Here is a 24,530-nt window from a genome sequence, read left to right on the forward strand (position 1 = left end):
GACAAACACAACATGAGCAGAACTAAAGAAAATAACATCTTATTTTTGGAGAATATTCAGAAACATTTCATTTAAGATGTAAATGTGTTTTGAGCCACCACAAAGCATGAATTTTATAAAATATTATATTACATGCATATAATCAGATATTAAACACGATATTGTGAGATTTCTGCTCATTTCTCACGAAACTTTTATAACATTACAAGTGTCTAGAATTTAAAATGAAGCATTGTGTTAGTATACTACACCATTGCTTACTACAAACATCTTGGTTTAAACGTTGGTTACTATAGTAAAACAACAGGACCCTTTTACTTTGGTAAAACCATGGTTATTTTTCTTATTTAAATTCATTACATAGAGACAAAAAAATAAGAAAACAGTATACACATAAATAATGCAAAACAGATTAAACACCCACCGTTTGAGAGCTCCAGTTGTCTTGCTTTCTTCAGTGGTTTTACCGGCACACTAAACAACATCACAGCGCCTCCTACAGTACGAGCGATGGAGTAAAAGAGTAGATACCCTAATTTCTCTTATTAAAAATACAATTATATTTCAGTAACTTTTCCAAGACAATAATATACTACTAAAGGAAGACATCGACATACGAATGTTAGTTAGTCAGTCAGCCGGCAAATCAAAATGACCGTTAATTTTTGAATTACTCGAGTTCGCGGCTTTCTGTGAAAGACAGGAGAAAGCGCGCGCAGATCAGAGGCGCACTGTAAAGGAAGAAACATGTTCCAGACGCTCTCTGTTTGAAATAAATGCTGTTCTTCGTTAATCTGTGAACCCTGAACAACAAATGTATATTTCTACACTTCATTAAACAGCACAGGCCTTTTCAACTACGATAATAAGAAAGAATTATTGAGCAGCAAATCATCATGATTTATGGGTCATGTGGCACTGAAGACAGTAATAACAGCCAATCAAAATACAGATTTGACTCAATGAAAAAGAAATACATTTGAATATTGATTCAAATAGAAAACACCGCTTTTAAAATGGAAAAATATTTCACAGTATTTTTGTTTTGGCTGTTTTTACTGCACCCAGTTCAGCAGAACAAAGGCAAGAATAAATGAAGCAGGCCAGTCACAAACACACACACTCCCTGAGACAAACAGAGAGAGATAACCATAAACTTGCATATTTAATTGCATTACACTGCTTTATTGTGTACTGAGATATTACTTGGTAACTGTTGCTATGGTTACTGGTAAGTAAATAAAGGCTTGACTCCCGTTGCACACACAGACTGTATTAGAAGCATTATGTAGCTGTTTTATGTTATTGTAATTAAGTGCCCCATAAACACACTTTAATCCAACATCAGACACTGATCTGCACATTAGTGAAGTTGTCACAAAGAAAAATATTTTCATCCAGAGGATTCATTTCTACACAGTTAATAATGTTCGAGAACAGCGGCGTCCAATCCTGCTCCTGGAGGGCCAACATCCTGCACAGTTTAGCTCCAACACACTTGCCTGGAAGTTTCTAGTGAGTCTGAAAACCTTTGCTGTGTTCAAAATCACCCCCTATACCCTCATTCACTATTCCCTACATTAGTCCACTAATATAGTTCACTTGAAGGAGTGAATGAAAACGAGTGGGTGATTTCAGACACTGAGTGAACTGGAAAATTATTTGAAACTGAGCAAACTGACAACTCCACTAGTAAGATGAAAGGATTTATCTTGAACTCTGCCATGGCAATTATGTATAAACCTTATTTAAATAATGTAATAATTAATTAAAAAGTAATTGCCTGTATTATATTACGCTGTAGCCACATTGGACCAGCGGTTTGGAAAATGAATAGATGGATGATTGAGCTGCGGGCGCCATCTTCTGGATAGATGTAGGAATTTATTCAGCACGACCATCACAGTGCATTATGGGTATTATATAGCCACTGAGTGAACATTAGTTGTACACTTGTCATTGCAGTGCATTGTGGGATCTGAATGAATGCCCTTGACAACATCCACTATGGTTTTGGACGCCATCACAAATAGCTGTTCGCTCAAATAGTGCCCTATTTTAGGGTATGGGCAGATTTCAGACAACTCTTGATTAGCTGGTTCAGGTGTGTTTAATTATGGTTGAAACTAAACTCTGCAGGACAGTTTTGGGCGCCCCTGACACATTCTACTTTTAGGTTTTTTACAACCATGAAATTACATTCCCACAACACTGCAAAGTGTTTTGACAACCTAAAATTAATGACATGATGAAGCTATGATGACTCTGGAGCGGCGTGTTTCTTCTGGTGAGTCTGAAAACCCCATTTAAAAGAGAATCTCTCACCACAGATGGAGCAGCGGTAAGGTTTCTCTCCTGTATGCATTCGCTCATGGACCTTCATGGCACTTGATCGAGCAAAAGTCTTGTCACAGTGTGAGCATTTAAAAGGTTTCTCTCCTGTATGAGTCCTCTTGTGTAGTTGTAAGTCACTTGGCTTGTAAAAACTCTTCCCACAATCACCACAGTGATACGGTCTTTCTCCAGTGTGAACTCTCATGTGAATTCTGTAAGAAAATGGACTAGCAAAGCTCTTCCCGCAGTAGGAGCACAGGTACGGTTTCTCTCCGGTGTGAATCCTCTCATGAGTTTTCCGGTGAGTCGAATGATGGAAACGTTTCTCACAGTGTGAACACTGATACGGTTTGACATCAGAGTGTATTTTTTGGTGTAACTTTAGAGATTTTGACTTTGTAAAGGTTTTCTCACATTCACTGCACTGGTATGGCCTCTCATTGCTGTGCATGAGTAGATGTTTCTTCAGACTGGTTTCGTATTTCATGCTCTTCTTACAGTGAGGACACTTGTACAGGCCATCATTGGTTTGTGTGAGTAGATGGCTCTTCTGGTACGGCCTTTCATTGGTGTGAATGAATAGATGTTTCCTCAGATTAGATCCATCTCTGAAGCTCTTCTCACATTGAGGGCACTGATAAAGCCTTTCATTGGTGTGTGTGAGTAGATGGCTCTTCAGATGGGATCCCTGGTTGAAGCCCTTCTCGCAGTGAGGACACTTGTACGGCCTCTCATTGGTGTGTGTGAGTAAATGGCTCGTCAGATGGGCTCTCTGTTTGAAGCTCTTCTCACATTCACTGCACTTGTACGGCCTCTCATTGGTGTGAATGCGTAGATGGCTCTTCAGACTCGATCCCTGGGTGAAGCTCTTCTCACAATGAGGGCACTGGTACAGCTTTTCCTCCCTGTCCATATGAGTCGCCTTATGACGGTAGAAACTAGAAGAGGAATTACATTTCTTCCCACACTGATCACAATGAAACTCTTTCTTCTTGTGCTCTTTTGAATGACGTCTCTTCTCTTCTGAGGTTGTAAAGCTGATGTCACATATCTTGCAGGTGAAGTCTTTCTGTTCTGTGTGTTTCCTCTTACGTCTCACTAAATGTTCCTGTTTGCTGAATGTTTTTCCACAGTCGGTCACTGTCTGTCGCTGTTTGGATGTAGAGGCAGTTTCTCCATCAGAAGATGAACCAGCGTCGTCATCTGAAAGGAACATAATGGGCATAAGTCAAGTCAAGTCATCTATATTTATAAAGCACTTTTTACAATATAGTTTATCAACTAAATAATTAAATATTTATCAACTAAATAATTAAATATTTAGTTGATAAACGTATGACACAAATACTAATGTAGCCTATATCAGTGGTTCTCAAAGTGGGGTCCGTGGCGCACTGCCTGGGGGTCCGTGGAAAGTTTGCTATAAAATATAAACATACCCGGAGAAAGTGCAGGGCCCATCGTCATTCATTACTCCCGCATGTGTAACGTCAGACCAATGAACATTCGGCTTTTACACTACGTCAATCTACCAAAACATTTCCCTCAGGCTTTAACTTCACGTCTCACAGCTAAAGAATGAATAGATGAAAGCCAATTAAACAGGCGCATTGTGTTCAGCACTCCCCCGCTTTAACTTTGGGCCAATAGAAACTCTGTTGTTACATTACGTCAATCTGTCAAAGTCCTTATTTCGACATAATATCTCGTAATTTCGACATAATAAGGAGACATTCTAATCTGCATTAAGCCACATTAAGCGTTATTATAATGGTTTTCTATGGGAGGAAAATGCTTAACGTGTAATTAAACGTTGCATTCATATTCTGGGCTCATCTGATTTTTTGTACATAGCATATAGCCTACTTTATTATGATTTTAGTATCATAATGATTAATAAATGCACGCATAATTATCGTGAACTTGATTTGAACAAATGCATTTCAACTTGTTTGTGCAAAATTCAGAATTAAATGAATGTGCAGCAATTTGTAGAGTCTGTAGGTCTACTGTTGTAGCCATTAAATAAGCGCATTTAGTTTCATATTTGTTAAAATATTATGATGTTATTTTGTTTCCATTTATGTTGATTTATGAAAAGTGAACAGCACGAGTAAGATAAGGATGCGCGATATCGAGAGATATGGAGCGGGTCAGACATGATTTTGATCACTTCATTAAGTTTTGTTTTTTTAGAAAGCCTTTCTTTAAAGTGAATTTCGTTTTGTATAAATTGTATCTTAATTTCAATAAATTTTTCATCAACAAATTGCCTGGATTTAATAAATAAGAAGCAAATATAAAAGAATATAATCATAGAGGCGCCCGCGCGGTCACTTGCATTGCACGTTAACTGAAGCGCATCTCATCATAACTTAACGAAACTCAGTGTATGCCTCACACAGACATGAGAAATACATCAAATACACAAAGCTTGAAATGCCTTTAAACGAAATAATTCAAAACGAAAAGGAAAAGGCTACTCTATGATTATGTAATCCATGATGTGCATTTCTCTCTATAGGCGCGTTCACTACGAATATGGCGATCGTCAACTTCATCTTTGCAGTCGACACTGTAATAAAAATCAATGCACACGTCACCGGATTTACAAAAGCACATCTTGCTTGATGCACGCACACATATTATGTAACATTATTATTAATTAATAGATCTTTTAGAATATTTGATTGAATGCTGAATGTTGCGCTTGTTCAATTTAATAAAATTAAACGATTAACGATTTTTTTGGGGCTGAATGTTTTGAGTGTAGCCCCGAAAGTTTTTTGAAAAGTTGACTGACAAAAATGAAAATGGACAATAGCCTATGTAAACCCCCGAAATCATAAGTTGCCTTATTTCATTGTGCTTTGGCTTTGCTGCTGTCTCTGACTAGTGATTGTTGAAATCGGTCTCTGCAGTGATTTCAGCCTATCCTAGAATATCTCCAGGATTTGCGCAACAGCAAACAATCTCACAGCAATTTTAAAAAAAAAGAATAAATAACGCAGTCAGCACCGCCGCACAGTCCTCTGTCAGACCAGATGTTGTCAGGCTATATGTCAGTAAAACTTTCCTGTCGTATCAGCCGTGTGCTCGCAGCGTGCACTCTTCAATATCAAGCGCAAATGCAGCGCGCCCTGTATCACGCAAAAGAAACTACGAGCATGTACGTCGTGTTCTGTCGTCAATTAAGTATTGAAATAACCAAAAGGGAGATTAAAACTGCGTCATTTTTCATTATTAATATTCTAACATTTTATCAATATTGCAAAGCCATCAAAAAAATTATTTTGTGACCAAAAATGTGAAAAATACATCTAGCCTAAATGATCGTTCTTGACATTCTTTTAACTATAAGCAACCCAATTTGTCTAGATCTGTAATATTATTTCCTTTGTATAATGAGCTTGTCTTTGTTTTAAATTATATTGTATTTTTATTGTGAGTGTGAACTGCTGCACAGTTGTGTGATTTAGTCAGCTTGATTAACATTATTACAATGTATTCCTATTTAACACAGATGTTCTTTGCTAATTACAGAAACTATAAGCAAAATATGTAGCCTATAAATATATATTTATAAAATAAACAAACAAAAGATTGCACTGGTGTTTGATTGAAATGTAACATCTATATGCAAATTAATCCTTGAAAGATTTCTCATTTAAGGCCATTCCTGTTTGGAATATGTGACTGTGTATTGTCAACAATAAGCAGAAACATTCTGCATTTCCATTTTGTAGTGTGGATCATTCATTTCAACATTTATCCTCATTCTCATGTTTAAGAATTTGTTATCTGCTTGACAAATAATTTATGCTACTGCCCACTGACATGCTTTTAAAGCTATTGTTATCCAATTTTTTTGGCCTTCAAACACCTTAAAATGCACATATGTAGGTCCGAGAAATCCACATTTTCTCGGGGGAGCATGCCCCCGAACCCCCCTACCTCATATTTGAATGCGCGTGGGATAATGTGGGCTGGTGTGGCTGCCCCCTGCATATAGACCTACAATATTAATTATTCTCTGTATCGAATCATGTTATCTTGTAACCCACCCCCAGCCCCTGATGTTTCGGGCTCAGCCCCTGATGTTTTTAAAATCTAGAAACGCCCCTGGCGCCGCCCCTGCACCTTTCCCATCTTTCTCTCTCTCTCTCTCTCTCTCTCACACACACACCCACACGATTTAGCTATTACATTTGTGTTGCGGTTATGAGGGGGTCCTTGGAATTTTTTCTGCCCTATGAGGGGTCCCTATCTCCAGATAGTTTGAGAACCCCTGGCCTATATGATTTAATTCCTTCAGTATCAAAACTTTAATAATGCTAATGTCTAGAATAATGATTTAAGTCTGAATTGCAACTTCTCTTTGTTTTAAGTCAGCCTCAGACGCTCCTAGGGCTGTTGCGATAACCGCAATATTGTAGTACCGTGCTACTGATGAGTCAACCGCAGAGGAATGCAAGTAACCGCAGCAACCACGATATTCGCGTGTTTTCTTTTTTCATAAGGCTATACCCTTCTTGTTTTTGAACTGCATGTATATTGAATGTTAAACAAGTTAATAATGATAACAAGACAGTTTATCATGATGATTTGTAAAGAGGCTTTGTGAAATCTGCGTCTGTCTTTGAGGTCAAAGTCATATATATTCGTGAAAAGGTTGCCGTGTCCAAGGAAAGCGAAACATTTGTCATCCTTTCAACGTTTACGGGTATTTACAATAAATGGCATCAGCGACAGCGCTGGTCAGCATTCCACAGCGCGAAGAAGGTGCAAAAAAAAAAAAAAAAAAAACCCCGGCGAGTCATGCATTGAATCAATGCCATTGGTCTCTATTAAGTGAAGCATCAGCTTCAGCGTTACCCGTGCGATCCATTGCTGGTCAGCTGAGCCTTGAAAAACAGAGCTCAAAGTTAAAAATAATTAACACCTTCAACTTCATTACATCTATCTTTTAATGACAGTTTAATGACTCACTCAAAGACAGTCCTTTGCCGTAACAATGTGACAATGTATGCGCGCTGAGTGACAGCCTTTCAATGCGCAGACGCGGTTTAGTTTCAATTACATTGGTTACTGAAAATGTCCTTGTTTTTGTCCATGCTGACCACATCGTAAACCTTATTTATATAGCAACAAATAAATATAAATAAATCAAAATAAATAAATGGCGATAATACCGCATATCGCGTTATTGAGCTACTCAACATTAGCACAGCCCTAGACGCTCCTCTCCTCTGATAGCCTGTGGGGGGTTGGGAGGGGCAGTTTGGACAATGAGCTGTGAATCGCTGGAGAGTGAAGTGTTGTTTAACTTAAAGAGCAGACAAAGACAAAGTTCCTTTTAGGATAAATCTCAATAAATAAATATTCTAATGTATTTAAAGGTTTTTCAAGTGAATCAATTGACGCTTTCGATCCAAATGTTTCAACTGGTTTATTCCTTTGGCAATACAAATTTAAAATGTCATAAGAATAAGACTGTGTGTTCCTCATTTTGCATCACACATGCAATAAACGCTAAATTCGACTACACTAAACCTCAGGATAAACAGAGAGACTAACATTAGCGTAGACGCCATGCTTCCTATGATGTAATGAGTACATCAGGTGTTATGGGAAGTGTTCCCCGTTCCGGCTGACCAAGTTTATGCAGTCTTAACATTTTACATGATTGAATTATAGAAGTTGATAATGTGTTATGTGTATGCTAGTACACATAACCACCCATAAGAGCATTACAATAATCTAGCCTTAAGGTCATGAACGCATGAACTGTTCCGCATTTGTCATTGACAGCATATGTCATAATTTAGATGGAAGAATGCGGTTTTACAGATCCTAGAAAGATGGCAAAACATTCAAATGAAAGATTGGTATCAAAGAGCACACCCAGGTTCCTAACCGACGACAAAGACTTGACAGAGCAGCCATCAAGTGTTAGACAGTATTCTAGATTATTACTTGCAGAGGTTTTTAGTCCAATAATTAGAATTCTGTTTTAACAGAATTAAGTAGTAGGAAATTATTAGTCATCCAGTTTTTTATATCATTCCGTTAATGATGTGAATTGGTAAATTTCGTCCTAAGTTTCGTCAGGGTGCAAAGAAATACAGCTGAGTATCATCAGCATAACAGTGAAAACTAATGCCATGCTTCCTAATGATATCTCCTAATGGTAGCATGTACAGAGTGAACAGTAGCGGTCCTAGTACTGAGCCTTGTGGTACTCCATACTGAACATGTGATCGATGAGACATCTCCTCTTTTACTGCTACAAACTGATAACGGTCAGATAAGTATGATTTAAACCATGCTAATGCAATTCCACTAATGCCAACATAATTTTTGAGACCATTTAAAAGAATGTTGTGGTCAATGGTGTCAAAACAGGATGCTGAAGAGATTAAACTGATCAGGAAGATTATTGATAAAGTGATCTTTAGTGGCAGAAGTGATAGTTCTATCATATTTGTGACAGGGAGTCAGTTTTGCAGCCTTGGCTAAATTAAGTATACATGAGATTAAATAATGATATGAGATGTCATCGCTCTACTGCAGAATTTCAACGGCATTAACATTGATTCCATGTGATAATATTAGATAGTATAATTACGACAATGAGTGGGTCCTGACCCATGTTGTCTAACTTCAATAGAGTTAAGAATGTCTCTTGAAAGGGCGGCCTTGCAGGATTATGCGGAATGTGAAGTTTAAGTGGCTGAGCAAAGAAAGCAGTTCGTGTTTAGAATAGTGTGCACGAAAATTCTAATTTTCAAATATTCGAACTGTAATTATCATTCGAAAAATAAAACACTATTAGGAATTTTACTATGTTGCTTTGCACTTCTAACACTTATAAAACACAGTTACAAATAAATGCACTGGGTGGCGCTGTGTAGCGTGTTTAACAAGTAGATTGTATTTGATCTTATAATGCATGCCTGATCTCGTCTGCCTCGCGAAGTTTGGAATTACTTAGTTGAAAATCATCGTACTAAATGATATTACAAAATGGAATTACTTTTAATCAAATAAATTATTGAAACTGAGTTATCATAATATCATCACCACAATGAGAAATCACATGAAATCCAAACACCAGTCGAATGAGGAAAGACAGCTGTCCATCACTGCATTCACGACTGCAGATAAGCGCAGCTGCACCCCGAGTGAGCGAGATGATAACTTATCATCTGATCGCAAAATGATTTCAAGACATATGCTTCCTTTAAATTTCGTTGTGGGAGACCGGTTTAAGAACAGAAAATGCAAAGTACTGTTAGAAACTTCGCTTATCATACCGTTATCTTTTGGCTCGTTTCCACCGAACGGTACGGTACAGTACACAATTATTTCCATTTCCACTGTCAAAAGTTGTGAACGGTACCAAAATGCCAAACCGTACCGTACTTTTTCAGTACCCTTCCGTTGGGGTACCTAGCACAGTGGTACGGTACTAAAGGGTGGAGCTAGACTCACTGCAGAACGTTGATTGCTTGACAGAGAATCGTCACTTGCGCGTGCTACAAGGTGAATGACAACATAAGAAGCGCCATTTTTCTAGCCTAGAAATCTAGATGCACCCTAGCGGCAGCAAAAATTATTTTGCAGCCAGGGTAGTCTAGCAACTCTCCGTTGACTTTCGTGCTGGAAAAACCTAAATTGGGTCAGGCCAATCACGTCGTGTATAGAGTAGGCGGGGCGGGCTTAACATAATGACGACAGAGTTGCGACGGTTCCCTGCTAACGTTCCTTGAAAACAAAGAAGAGCTGCTGCTGGAGAATAGTCTTTCAAATCTGCTTTGGCCGCGACTCTGGAGGACTTGGAGTTAAGTTTTTCTTTGAGAAAAGAGCAAAGAACGGCACTTAAGTCATTCTTAAAAAAGGAAGATGTGTTCGTAGTTTTGCCGGCCAGATTCAAAAGTTGAATCTATCAACTAACGTTAGCTCCGCTGTTGGGAAAACGCTCTGGTTGGTTGAAGCGCTGTCCTATTGCGTGCAGAGGGAATTTGAAAGACAGCCGTTTATCCCGCCCCTCGGATTGAGCGTGTCTATGGTGAGTTGCCAGACCTAACATCTTGATGTAGGTCTGGCTTGCCAAGCTACCATTTTTCAATATACAGTTGAAATTTAATACTACTGTTATTGCGTCACAAAATGTAGTTTTAAGAGTTTTTCAGGCGAGAATGTAGTTGTTTAAAGCTCAAATCTGTAGTTTATTTATAAAGATTTATGAAAATTTGATCCAGGTTGTGAGATCCAGGCGATCACCGGGCGCTGGGCGCTCATGTACCCCTCCTAGAACTGCCTTTCCTGGTCCTTCTGACGTTTGCCGCCAACTCTGACATCTCTGTAGTGGTTAAATATGAGATATAATTCGTCTTGTGTATCTAACGGGCAATATTTGGTCTTGTGAATCTATAATTTGTTCCCTGGCTAATCGTTTTGGCTGAGGGCTAAGTGAAGTTTCACAACTATATATTTAAGCTATTTAACTTTACTGTTGTAAGGTTAGACTAGAACGCTGACTTTGTAAGTTTGACTGAATTGTTTGCTTTATTTCTTATTTGTATAGCTTCTTGTACCTTTTACTTATACTTTTATAATGGCTAATATTGATAAAACTGAAATTTAACAAAAGGAGACTGGGTTGAGTTTTGTCATTTTTAATTTTATTACAGTGAAGATGATCACTGTAATGTTATTTACTGCAACATTTGTTGTTTACTACAAATGCACATTTTGCCTGGACCAAGTTAATAGGTTTAATATTTTTAAAATTTAAACGAAAAGAGGCAGGGTTGAGTTTTATATTTCGTTTTGTTATGAATAGGCTAACGTTATGCATGCAGTGAATATAATCAATACGCATTGCCTGAACCACATTTGTGTGGCTATAATGTTTAAGATTTCTTTAAACGAAAACGAAAAAAGAGGTGTTTTATAACATAGTTCGTTTTATTGTTGCCTAAAATGTACATACATATATAACCGGAGTAGCAGAGCGAGTTGAGTGACGCGATCAAGAACGCTGCTGTTCCATTTGAAGAATTACCAGAATTACTCGCGTCGTCGGGGTGTCATTGGCAAGTCCGAACTTTTTTGTACTTGTTATTGAGAGACGCCTGATGTCGGCGCTTGTCTTCTTGTGACAAACAGTCACATGCCGAGAAGCAAGAACAAGATCTGCAGTATGTCATGCATTGTTGTTTACTATGTCGCTTTCTTCTTCGCGCGAAAATGACGTTGATCGCTTCTTTCCAGCATAGGCTACACCACGCCTATCAAGTGTGGTACTCTTGGCGGTGGAAACGCAAGCCGGATCTGGGTTTACCGTCCCGAATTGTACTGTACTGTACTGTACCGTACCGTACCATACCGCTCAGTGGAAACAAGCCATTTGTGCCTCTGCAAGGTCTGTCAGTGCAGCGCATTTTCTCACTTGAGCATGTGGATATTATTGTTTTTTTCAACATGAACGTGAAACAATATAAACACGATAACCATATGCTAACTCGAGTGTATATGTACGTTCTGTACGATAACTGGCATAGTCTGATTTATTAGCATTTTTTTTTCGTTCATGCTGCTTGAGCTTAAATGCTTTTGTTCTTTATAGTTTTTGTTTACATATTGTTTAATATTTTCAACTAAAAGAAAACCTTAAGATATATCGTAAGCTTGTTGTGTATATTGCCTAACTGTAAGCTTGTTCAGAAATGGTGACAAAAACTTTAAACTTAAAAAATAATGTGTTTCTTGTTAAACGTCATTGAAATAAATTAATATTCGATTGGCATGAGCCCGAATATTCATGTACAATATTTAGAAAAATGGCCATCCCCAGTTTCGAATTGGAATCCCGAACTCAGCAGAAACCATGCGGGCTGAGAGATCGATTATAAAACATTTTTGTAAATATTCTTATTTTCTCAGTTTAAAAATAAATAAATAAATCTCTCAATAATAACATGTGCATACATGATGAGAAGAAGCCTAAAACGCTTTATAACCTGCGTATATTCACCTCTGACACATTGGATTGATACTGTAATGTTGGATGATCATCAAACAGCAATGTACAGTCTGATTTAGATGATCGTTTGTTTCTTTATCTGTTGCTGGTTGAGTGGAACACGCATTCATTAGGTGAAGTTCAAAACAGATTTGCTTATGGTAAAAGACAAAGAGCTTTGCATAATAAAAATGTGCGCCTTGAATTTATTCAATTGTGTTCGACAAATAGGGCTGTCACTTTTGTGAAAAAATCCTGTTAGATTTTTGAGCTGGACGTGCTCCGAGAGAAGGCTGTTAAAATCGATTCCCTATTTTCGTTTTCGAAACTTGTGTTGGTTGGTCCGATCGACTGTGCAATCGATTTTTGAACGTAAAGTGACAGCCCTATCGACAAATCACAAAATTACTAAACTTTTCTTGTCAAAAAAGTTTGAAACATACCTGAAGGATCAAAATCTTCATCATCGTCAACATTATCATTATTCTGATCTTCATCATCTTGATCATCCTCCTCCTCCTCATGGCTCTGTTGTTGTTCCTCTGCTGTGGTTTCTTCTCCTTGTCTCTCTATCAGGTTCCTGCAGTCCTCCAGTGTGACGGAGCACATCTTCATCTGCTGCTCTCCAGAGTTACAGTCAGAGGTTTGATCAGCAGATCCATTATCCTGAGCGTCAGTATAACACAGTAAAGTGAGGCTGCACTCTGAGTCTCTGGATCTCTGATCTCTGACACTCCAGAGGGAATCCTGAGCTTCTGTCCCACAATCCTCATCATAGTCAATCTCATCATCATACTCCTCCTCCTCGTCCTCATGGCTCTGTTGTTGTTCCTCTGCTGTGGTTTCTTCTCCTCGTCTCTCTATCAGGTTCCTGCAGTCCTCCAGTTTGACGGAGCACATCTTCATCTGCTGTTCTCCAGCGTTACAGTCAGAGGTTTGATCAGCGGATCCATGATCCTGAGCGTCAGTATAACAGAGGAAACTGCGGTTGAGCTCTGAGTCCTGTGTGTCTCTGGATCTCCAGACTGAATCCTGAGCTTCTGTCCCATCAGTCACACACACTGAAACCTTCTCCAGATCCTGACAAACACATCATAGATCAACACAAATAAAGAACAACGTGTTGATATTAGCCTCATTACTCATCAGTTATCTCTAGTGGTTATATTGGTGATTTGTTTGCATATTTTGCTGCTGGCTTAATTTGAGATCTGCATAAGAAGTGAGAAGCTAACAAAACTTTGGTTTGATTGAGCTGAAGGATGAAATGATGAGCTGCTCAAACCTCTCTGTTGGGTTTGTCTCCTCTTTCTCTCAGCTTTGCCTCCAGTGACGCCACCTCTTTCTTCAGCTGACAGATTTCAGTGATGAAATCCTCAATATCCAGCATGGACAGATCAGTTCCTACTGATTTACAGCAGATCACATCCATCTGCGCTCTCATGGTCAACATCTGAAAACAAACACATCATGAGCAGAACTAAAGAAAATAACATCTTATTTTTGGAGAATATTCAGAAACATTTCATTTCAGATGTAAATGTGTTTTGAGCCACCATAGAGCATGAATTTTGTCAAATGTTACAATATGCATATTCAGATGATATTGTCAGATTTCTGCTCATTTCTCACTAAACTGTATGAGCTTTAAGCATCTAGAATTTAGAATTAAGCATTGTGTTAGTATACGCATTATTGTTGACTACAAATATAATGGTTAAACATGGTTTACTGAAGTAAAACAAGAGGACCTTTGTTATGGTTACTATAGTAAAACCATGTTTGTTTGTTTTTCATGGCGAGCGGGCGAGGAAAAGCTATAATAAATTAATTAAAAACTAGAGACAGAAAAGGAACAAGTAAACCGCTAAAAGGCATAATGTAAAACAGATTAAATACCCACCGTCTGAGAGCTCCAGTTGTCTTGTTTTCTTCGGTGGTTTTACCGTTAGACTAAATAACGTCACAGCGCCTCCTACAGTACGAGCGATGGAATAAAAGAGTAGAGGCTTCACCAAACCTAATTTATCTTATTAAAAATACCATCGTATTCCACTGACGTTGCTTATAGACTAATATACTAATAAATATTTCGACAAACGATTGGTCAACCAGGCGGTAAATCAAAATGACCGTTAATATTTGAATTACGCAAATTCGCGGCTTTCTGTGGAAGACAGGAGAAAGGGCGCGCAGATCAGAGGCGCGCTGTAAAAGAATGTTCCAGACGCTCATTGTTTGAAAATGCTTATCATAAATTTGATAAAATGCTGTTCTTTACTTTCTGTTGATCTGTGAATCCTGAAAAAAGTTTTTTTTTTCAGTTTCCACACTTCATTAAGCAGCACAAGCATTTTCAACTGCGATAATAAGAACGATTTCTTGAGCAGAGCAGCAAATCAGCATATAATTTCTGCATCATGTGACACAGAAGACTGTAGTATCAAAATACAGACTTAAAATAGAATACAGAAAAAAAACATTGAATATTAATTCAAATAGAAAACCCCCTCCAGCAAAACACAGGCAAGAAAAAAATTAAACAGGCCGGCTACAAACGCACACTCCCTGAGACAAACGGAGAGAAGTAACACAATAAACTTGCATTATTGATTGCATTACACTGCTTTATTGTATGCTGAGATATTACTTGGTTACTGGTAAGTAAATACAGGCTTGACACATTAATACAGACAGTATTTGAGGCGCTACTGTAAACTGATTTGTGTCACACCTGTAAGTAAATGCAATTGTCAATCCCAAAAACTGACAGTGTGACCTTAGAACATGTTACTGTACCTGTAGTGTATTATTTCATGTCAATGTCTGGATCATTTCAGCTGTGTGTAACAAAGTAAATAAGACTAATTTCATCCCATCATGTTTTTCAGTATTAAATAACTGCTAAAAGAATTAGGTCATTCTGTTAGTGTGATTAAATGCCCCATAAACATACTTTAATCCAACTTCAGAAACTGATCTGCACATTACAGAGAATTTAAATTTGTCAAGTCAAGTCACCTTCATTTATATAGCACTTTTAACAATGTAGATTGTTTCAAAGCAGCTTTACATTGATAATAGTAAATTAAAATAGCAGAGATTGTTTTGGCTTTATAGCAGCTCTAGAATAAAGTTATTGTCCAGCTAAAGTTAGTTATGATCGATTCACTTCTGTCGCAAGGATCATTAGTTATTAACCTAGGGGCCGCTAACACGACACCGTTATATATATGTGCACAGGCGTGTAGTCCTTCTTTACAAACCAACCCTCAACAAACTACTTGTCTGGCCTTAAAATTTATAATACAGAATTTTTATCGCTTCCGTGTAGCCACGTGAACCGGAATTATTCCGACAACATTTTATCTTTACAGAGGTAAAGGGAAGGGAGGGAGGCCTTCACAGGGGAGAGACTAGTTGACACTTCAGGACTGCGTTGTCGTCACGTCCAGGCGCAGGTCCTTCATCAGATCTGGATACGGCCTGGATCCGGCGAACTGCCGTAAACCTCGGGATAAACAGAGAGACTAATATTAGCGTAGACGTCATTCTTCTTATGATATAACGAGTACATCAGGATTCATGGGAAGTGTTCCCGGTTCCAGCTGACCTAATCTATGCAGCCTAACATTGAATTATAGAAGTCTACAATGTGTTATGTGTATGCTAGGCCAAAGATATGTGTGTTTAGTCTAGATTTGAACTGACAGAGTGTGTCTGCTTCCCGGACAACGGTCTGAAGACTATTCCAAAGTTTTGGTGCTAAATAGGAGAAGGATCTACCGCCAGCAGTCGATAATATTCTAGGTGTTATCAACTGGCCGGAATTTTGAGATCGCAACAGACGTGAAGGACTATAATGCGTTAAGAGCTCACTCAAGCACTGCGGAGCTAAACCATTTAGTGCTTTGTAAGTAATCAGCAATAAGCAATATTTTACATTTTTTACAATGTTTAATAGGGAGCCAATGCAGTGTTGACAGAACCGGGCTAATATGGTCATACTTCCTGGTTCTCAAGCTGCTGCGTTTTGGACCAGCTGTAATTTGTTTATTAAGCGTGCAGGGCAACCACCCAGTAGAGCATTACAATAATCTAGCCTTGATGTCATGAACGCATGAACTAACTGTTACGCATTTGTCATTGAGAGCATATGATGTAATTTAGGTATATTTTTAAGATGGAAAAATGCAGTTTTACAGATACTAGACACGTGACTTTCAAATGAAAGATTGGTATCGAAGAGCACACCCAGGTTCCTAACCGATGACGAAGACTTGACAGAGCAGCCATCAAGTGTTCTAGGTTTTTACGTGAGGACGTTTTTTGTCCAATAATTAGAATCTGTTTTTTCTAAATTAAGAAGTAGGAAATTGCTAGTCATCCAATTTTTTTATATCAGCTAAGCATTACGTTAATTTAGTGAATAGGTAAGTTTCGTCTGGGCGTGAAGAAATATAGAGCTGAGTATCATCAGCATAACAGTGAAAGCTAATGCAATGCTTCCTATTGATATCTCCTAATGGTAGCATGTACAGAGTGAAAAGCAACGGTCCTAGTACTGAGCCTTGTGGTACTCCATACTGAACTTTTGATCGATAAGACATCTCTTAATTTACTGCTACAAACTGATAATGGTCAGATAAGTATGATTTAAACCATGCTAATGCAATTCCACTAATGCCAACATCATTTTCGAGTTTATTTAAAAGAATGTTGTGGTCGATAGTGTCAAATGCAGCACTAAGATTGAGTAACACCAATAGTGAGATACAACCACGATCGGATGATAAGAGCAAATCATTTGTGACTCTAATGAGAGCTGTCTCAGTACTATGGTACGGTCTAAATCCTGACTGAAAATCCTCGCAGATATCATTTCTTGCTAAAATGGAACATAGTTGTGATGATACCGCCTTTTCTAGTATCTTTGTCAGAAAAGGTAGATTCGAGATCGGCCTGTAATTGACTAATTCTGTACGATCAAGTTGTGTTTTTTTAACAAGCGGTTTAATCATTGTCAGAACGAAATACAGATTTTCATCCAGAGGATTCATTTCTACACAGTTAATAATGTTCGAGAACGGGCGTCCAATCCTGCTCCTGGAGGGCCAACATCCCGCACAGTTTAGCTCCAACACACTTGCCTGGAAATTTCTAGTGAGTCTGAAAACCTCTGATGTGTTCAAAATCACCCCCTATACCCTCATTCACTATTCCCTACATCAGTCCACTAATATAGCCTAAAATGATTACATGATGAAGCTATGATGACTCTGGAGCGGCGTGTTTCTTCTGGTGAGTCTGAAAAACCCCTTTAAAAGCGAATCTCTCGCCACAGATGGAGCAGCGGTAAGGTTTCTCTCCTGTATGCCAACGCTCATGGATCTTCATGGCACTTGATCGAGCAAAAGCCTTGTCACAATGTGAACATTTAAAAGGTTTCTCTCCTGTATGAGTCCTCTTGTGTATTTGTAAGTCACTTGCCTTATAAAAACTCTTCCCACAATCACTACAGTGATACGGTCTTTCTCCAGTGTGAACTCTCATGTGAATTTTAAAAGAAAATTGAGTCGCCAAGCTCTTACCGCAGTAGGAGCACAGGTACGGTTTCTCTCCAGTGTGAATCCTCTCATGGATTTTCCGGTGAGTCGAATGATGGAAACGTTTCTCACAGTGTGAACACTGATACGGTCTCTCATTGGTGTGTGTGAGTAGATGGCTCTTCAGATGGGATCCCTGGTTGAAGCTCTTCTCACAGTGAGGGCACTTGTATGGACTCTCATTGGTGTGTGTGAGTAGATGGCTCTTCAGATGGGATCTCTGGTTGAAGCTCTTCTCACATTGAGGGCACTGATACGGCCTCTCATTGGTGTGAATGCGTAGATGGCTCTTCAGATGGGATCCCTGGTTGAAGTTCTTCTCGCAGTGAGGACACTTGTACGGCCTCTCATTGGTGTGTGTGAGTAAATGGCTCTTCAGAATGCATTTCTTTTTGAAACTCTTCTCACATTCACTGCACTTGTACGGCCTCTCATTGCTGTGCACGAGTAGATGGTTCTTAAGAATCGATCCCTGGGTGAAGCTCTTCTCACAGTGAGGGCACTGGTACAGCTTTTCCTCCCTGTCCATATGAGTCGCCTTATGACGGTAGAAACTAGAAGAGGAATTACATTTCTTCCCACACTGATCACAATGAAACTCTTTCTTCTTGTGCTCTTTTGAATGACGTCTCTTCTCTTCTGAGGTTGTAAAGCTTATGTCACATATCTTGCAGGTGAAGTCTTTCTTTTCTGTGTCTTTCCTCTTACGTCTCACTAAATGTTCCTGTTTGCTGAATGTGTTTCCACAGTCGGTTACTGTCTGTCGATGTTTGGATGTTGAGGCAGTTTCTCCATCAGAAGATGAACCAGCGTCGTCATCTGAAAGGAACATAATGGGCATAAGTCAAGTCATCTTCATTTATAAAGCGCTTTTTAAAATGCAGATTGTTTCAAATTAGCTTTATAATAATGCACCAAGCTTGTTTCTAGAAGAAAATAGCGTCATAGTCCAGGTTTAGTAAGTTCAGTGATGGTTCATTTTTGTTGTAAAAAGTTATCAATTTAGTGCATATATATATATATATATATATATATATATATATATATATATATATATATATATATATATATATATATATATATAGCCACTCTGGAGAAAACCATAAATTCACGAGTTCACACTTACAAATGATTAGATAGAGTAAAAGAGCATGTGTATTTGGAGTGCTGTCTGGGGGGAGGCCTCCGAGCTCGGAATGTGACCGGAACCCAGAGTACTCCCAAATAAATGCTCCATTAGCGGAGGCAACCTCATGCTAAGGAGAAGGCATTTGTTGAGAGGAGAAGGCATTTGTTGATAGGGGCAGGCATTGTTGTATGGGGTGCGGCACCAGGAAAAGCCGTGGTGTGTGGCTGAGCGAAGGAAGGGAGGGGGATTGTGGGGCCTGGCAGCGGCAGAATTAGGGGCTTAGCTCAGGCTTGCTGAAGGCCTGCTGCTGCGGCCAGACTCTAGTCTTCTAGCACGCGAATCAAAGACGTGAGGGAGAGGATATGTGAGACGAAAGTCAAGTCATCTTCATTTATAGCACTGCGTTATGGACATGACTAGGGCTGCACGATTTGGGGAAAATGTCATATTGCGATAATTGAGGTCAATATTGCGATTGCGATATAATAAACAAATGGTTTCATGAGTCAACTTGCTTGGTTCTCAAGGAAAATAAATGCACACACAGATTAGTGATAATCTGCCTTAAAAAAAAGTTCTTTAGTCAAGAGCAGTGAGTGTTTTTATCTGTTCCCTTTGTTCTTTGATTAACTTTAGTGACAGATATAATTAGTGGCTACTGTGTACTGTTGCTTTAAGACCAGCCGCTGCTGTCAGAGACGCGGATCTCACACGCGCCTCATTCTCTCACGAGTCACAACTCTTCACGTTCATCATAAGACTACCCTTATGTTATGACAAAAAGACATTTTGGCATAATTGTGTGTGTTATTGTTCGTTCAAGCTCGAAAGAGAACTGTATTCTGGCATGCTGTTTCGTGCGCACGCACGATATTAGCGCAAGTCTTTCTGTGTGTCACAGTCAGGAGATTCACAGGCAGCGCATTTTTTTTTGTCTTATCGCACATGAATGGTTTAAAAGCATTTGCATGAATAAGAGCGGGATCATGTAACATTAGCCAAAGGATGCCAAAAATTAACAGATGAAAAATTAACAGAAAAGAAGATATTTTGAAGAAAGTGGGTAACCAAATGACTGATGGACTGCATTGACTTCCATAGTAGGAAACAAAATACTATGGATGTCAATGGGGACCAGCAACTGTTTAATTACCAACCTTCTTTAAGATGTATTCTTTTGTGTTTAGCAGAAGAAAGGAAATCATACAAGTTTGGAACAACTTGAGGGAGAGAACAGAATGATGACAGAATTTTCATTTTTGGGTGAACTATCCCTTTAATAAAGGAGTCCAGACATTAGAAAAATATCAGTATACACATGCGTTTTATATTTAATATGAGGGAAATACACATCCGTTAAAGTTTAAAAAATCTTTAAGTTTTAAGTGGCAAAATATTTTTTAGTAATTCTGTGAAAAATCAAAAGTAATACTACCCACCGGATGAAGAAAGGTTGGCTCTCCACAGAACATATAATATTATTTTAGTTTTCGTGTTCGCATTTATGAGGAAAAAACAATGTTACAGATGTGACAGTTCTCCGTTACGGACGTGACCGCTCTGAAAGCGGTACTAAAAGACTGCTTTAAAATTTTCACAGAGACCTCAAACAGGCATTTAAAACACCAAATATTAAGGATTGGCATATCAAGCAAAATAATATTCAATGATTGTTAGAAAATCGTACCTCTCTCCTCACATGCTCACCAGTAAGACGCCGTTTGCTCAAATCCCGCTCCGACATTAAATGTCTCTGTAGGCTACTGTAGGCTAATAGGCCTACGGGTTGTAGCGTAGTCATTAAAGAAAACTATTTAGTTTCACATTTATGTTTATATAATACATTTTTTAACTTCATCTATGTTGATTATATGAGAAGTGAAAAACATGAGTAAGATCATAAGATGCGCAATATATCGGGAGACAAATGGAGTGAGCAGACATGATTTTGACCACTTCATTAAGTTTGTTTTTGTCGAAAGCCTTTCTTTAAAGTGAATTTCGTGTTTTATTAATTGTATCTTAATTTTAGTCAATGTTTCACCAACCAATTGCCTGGATTTAATAAATAAGTAGTAAATATAGCAGGCAATATAATCAGGACACGGAGGCGCCGGCGCGTGAATTGGATCTCGTTTCATAAATTAACCGAAACTCAGCATATAAGCTACTTGCCTCACAGACCAGAGAAATATATGTATAGAAAGCTTGAAATGTGTATTTTTAAACAAAACAATTCAAAACGAAAGAAAACAGACTGCTCTCTGCATATGTAATCCATATAAAATGTGCATTTCTCTCTGGCGCGTTCATTACTGCGAGTCAGCATCGTCAACTTCATCTTTGCAGCCGACACTGACACAGAAAACACTTGTTTATTAATAAACAATTGAAATGTCTCCTTGCTATATTTGACGTTCATCGTCATTACTTTTGCCAGTTCTTTGTGACAGCTTTTAGGTGCGTTATTGACAGCGCCACCCTTACATGTTACATGAACGTGTCACCACCGCTCAATAGTTAATAGTGTTCTTTGGTGTTCAGTTTATACAGGTTTTTCAAATGTTATTTAATAAAAAATAAATAAAAAATTCTCAAAATCAAAATTTTTCTCTCTCCCCTGGAAATCCTAGCAGATAGGCTTACCATTTATTTCTACATAGTTGTGAGGATACTGCCTTTTATAGTATATTTAACAGAAAAGGTAGATTCGAAATCGGCCTGTCATTGACTAATTCTGTAAGATCAAGTTGCGTTTTTTTAACAAGCGGTTTAATAATAGCCAGCTTAAAAGTTTTTGGTTTGTATCCTAATGATAAAGATGAATTAATGATATTAAGAAGAGGATCTATGACCTCAGGAAGCATCTCTTTCAATAGCTTAGTCGGTATAGGGTCTAACATACATGTTGTTGATTTAGATGATTTAACGAGTTTAGACAATTCTTCCTCTCCTATAGCAATGAATGAATCTAATTTTTCCTCAGGGAGACTAAAATGCACTGCCTGATGCGATACTGTAGTAGACGGTTGCATAGTTATAACTTTCTCTAGTATTATCAATCTTGTAAGTAAAGAAGTTCACAAAGTCATTACTGCTGTGCTGTTTGGAAACGTCTGGGGTTGAAGCTTTATTTCTCGTTAATTTAGCCACTGTTTCAAATAAATATCTAGGGTTGTGTTTGTTTTCTTCTAAGAGGGTTGAAAAATAAGCAGATCTAGCAGTTTTTAAGGCCTCTCTGTACGCAATTGTGCTTTCTTTCCATGAAATGCGAAAAACCTCCAGTTTAGTTTTCTTCCAGTTACGCTCCATTTGTCTGATATTGTCTGAAGTTAAAAACAGACTTGCTTATGGTAAAAGACAAAGAGCTTTGCATAATAAAAATGTGTGCCTTGAATTTATTCAATTGTGTTCGACAATCACAAAAGGATCACTAAACCTTTCTGGTCAAAAAAGGTAGAAACATTAGCCTGGTAATACCAAACTCTGCTACTTCGCTTTGCTTCGTAGATAGAGACTGGAAGGGCATAATTGAAAAGCGTTTTCTTTCTCGGGGGGAGGGGGGGCGCTTGTCTGAAGTTTAAAATCATTGGTTACCCATAAGCCAATCACATAACGTTTGGTTAAGACGTGTGTTATGCGCAGGCTCAGCCGCATCGAACTTCCACTGTAAACACATGTATGATGCGAAAACAAAACCATCGAGCGAAATACCGGAGTGAACATGGCTGTGAACGACTTTTGCAGATTATGTTAAGTAAATCTACACATCCACGGTACAATCAGCGTCTACGTCACGGCTCTCAGCCCGCCATCTGTTCGTTGATTGGCCGGCTGTTTTGAGGCCGGAGGAAAACTGGGAGATAGGTCGCTATCTCAGACTGAGTACAGAAGCGAACTGAAATTGAGCGGAAGTACGAAGTCTGACGTAGTCAGGCTATAGAAACATACCTGAAGGATCAAATGCTTCATCATCGTCGTCAACATTATCATTATTCTGATCTTCATCATACTCTTCCTCCTCATGGCTCTGTTGTTGTTCCTCTGCTGTGGTTTCTTCTCCTCGTCTCTCTATCAGGTTCCTGCAGTCCTCCAGTCTGACGGAGCACATCTTCATCTGCTGTTCTCCAGCGTTACAGTCAGAGGTTTGATCAGCGGATCCATTATCCTGAGCATCAGTATAACACAGTAAAGTGAGGCTGCACTCTGAGTCTCTGGATCTCTGATCTCTGACACTCCAGAGGGAATCCTGAGCTTCTTTCCCACTATCCTCATCATAGTCAATCTCATCATCCTCCTCCTCCTCCTCCTTCTTATGGCTCTGTTGTTGCTCCTCTGCTGTGGTTTCTTCTCCCCGTCTTGCTATCAGGTTCCTGCAGTCCACCAGTTTGACAGAGCATCTGCTGTTCTTCATCTGCTGTTCTCCAGCGTTACAGTCAGAGGTTTGATCAGCGGATCCATGATCCTGAGCATCAGTATCCTGACAAAATAGATAAACAAATAAAGAACAACCTGTTGATATTAGCCTCATTACTCAGCAGTTATCTCTAGTGGTTATATTGGTGATTTGTTTGCATATTTTGCTCCTGGCTTAATTTGAGATGTGCATAAGAAGTGAGAAGCTAACAAAACTTTGGTTTGATTGAGTTGAAGGATGAAATGATGAGCTGCTCAAACCTCTCTGTTGGGGTTGTCTCCTCTTTCTCTCAGCTTTGCCTCCAGTGACGCCACCTCTTTCTTCAGCTGACAGATTTCAGTGATGAAATCCTCAATATCCAGCATGGACAGATCAGTTCCTACTGATTTACAGCAGATCACATCCATCTGCGCTTTCATGGTCAACATCTGAAGACAAACACAACATGAGCAGAACTAAAGAAAATAACATCTTATTTTTGGAGAATATTCAGAAACATTTCATTTCAGATGTAAATGTGTTTTGAGTCACCACAGAGCATGAATATTATCAAATGTTACAATATTATATGCATATATTAGACATGATATGGTAAGGTTTCTGCTAATTTCTCACGAAACTGTGCTTTAAGAGTCTATATTTTAAAATTAATCATTGTGTTAGTATACGAACTATTGTTGACTACAAATATCATGGTTAAAACGTAATTTACTTAAGTAAAACGAGGACCTTCGTTATGGTTACTATAGTAAAACCATGTTTTGTTTTGTTTTTTTCATAACGAACGGGCGAGGAAAAGCTATAAATTCATTAAAAGCTAGAGTAAGAAAAGGAACAAATAAACCACTAAAACGCATAATGCAAAACAGATTAAACACCCACCGTCTGAGAGCTCCAGTTGTCTTGCTTTCTTCGGTGCTTTTACCGGCAGACAAAATAACGTCACAGCGCCTCCTACAGTACGAGCGATGGAGTAAAACAGTAGCTTCACCAAACCTAATTTCTCTTATTAAA

The 24,530-nt window shown here is 38.6% G+C and overlaps 2 protein-coding genes across 4 annotated transcripts in view; both read right to left on the minus strand.

The window, feature by feature from the left end:
* Positions 1-24,445, minus strand: part of LOC307154488 (uncharacterized protein) — a 54,769-nt gene extending 30,324 nt beyond the window's left edge. The window contains exons 1-5 of one of the 3 annotated variants that reach the window (XM_079864483.1): positions 24,399-24,445; positions 23,777-23,944; positions 23,051-23,579; positions 17,956-18,789; positions 14,974-15,875 (exon numbers count right to left, since the gene is read on the minus strand). In XM_079864483.1, coding sequence (XP_079720609.1) covers positions 15,793-15,875; positions 17,956-18,789; positions 23,051-23,579; positions 23,777-23,944 — 1,614 coding nt within the window. In that variant the 5' untranslated portion in view covers positions 24,399-24,445 and the 3' untranslated portion in view covers positions 14,974-15,792. Of the gene's footprint in view, positions 1-14,973; positions 18,790-23,050; positions 23,580-23,776; positions 23,945-24,398 lie in introns of those variants that run through there. The other 2 variants (XR_013820366.1, XM_079864482.1) reach the window with 2 other exon arrangements.
* Positions 1,147-14,352, minus strand: LOC307154478 (uncharacterized protein). Its single transcript, XM_079864464.1, has 4 exons — positions 14,268-14,352; positions 13,650-13,817; positions 12,808-13,444; positions 1,147-3,537 (listed from the first exon to the last, which is right to left on the minus strand). Exons 2-4 carry the CDS (start codon positions 13,815-13,817, stop codon positions 2,255-2,257), a joined length of 2,088 nt encoding a protein of 695 aa, XP_079720590.1. The 5' UTR covers positions 14,268-14,352; the 3' UTR covers positions 1,147-2,254.
* Positions 24,446-24,530: the final 85 nt, after the last annotated feature.

This window comes from Squalius cephalus (genome assembly GCF_949319135.1).
Source record: "Squalius cephalus genome assembly, chromosome: 2".
NCBI classification, from domain to species: domain Eukaryota; kingdom Metazoa; phylum Chordata; class Actinopteri; order Cypriniformes; family Leuciscidae; genus Squalius; species Squalius cephalus.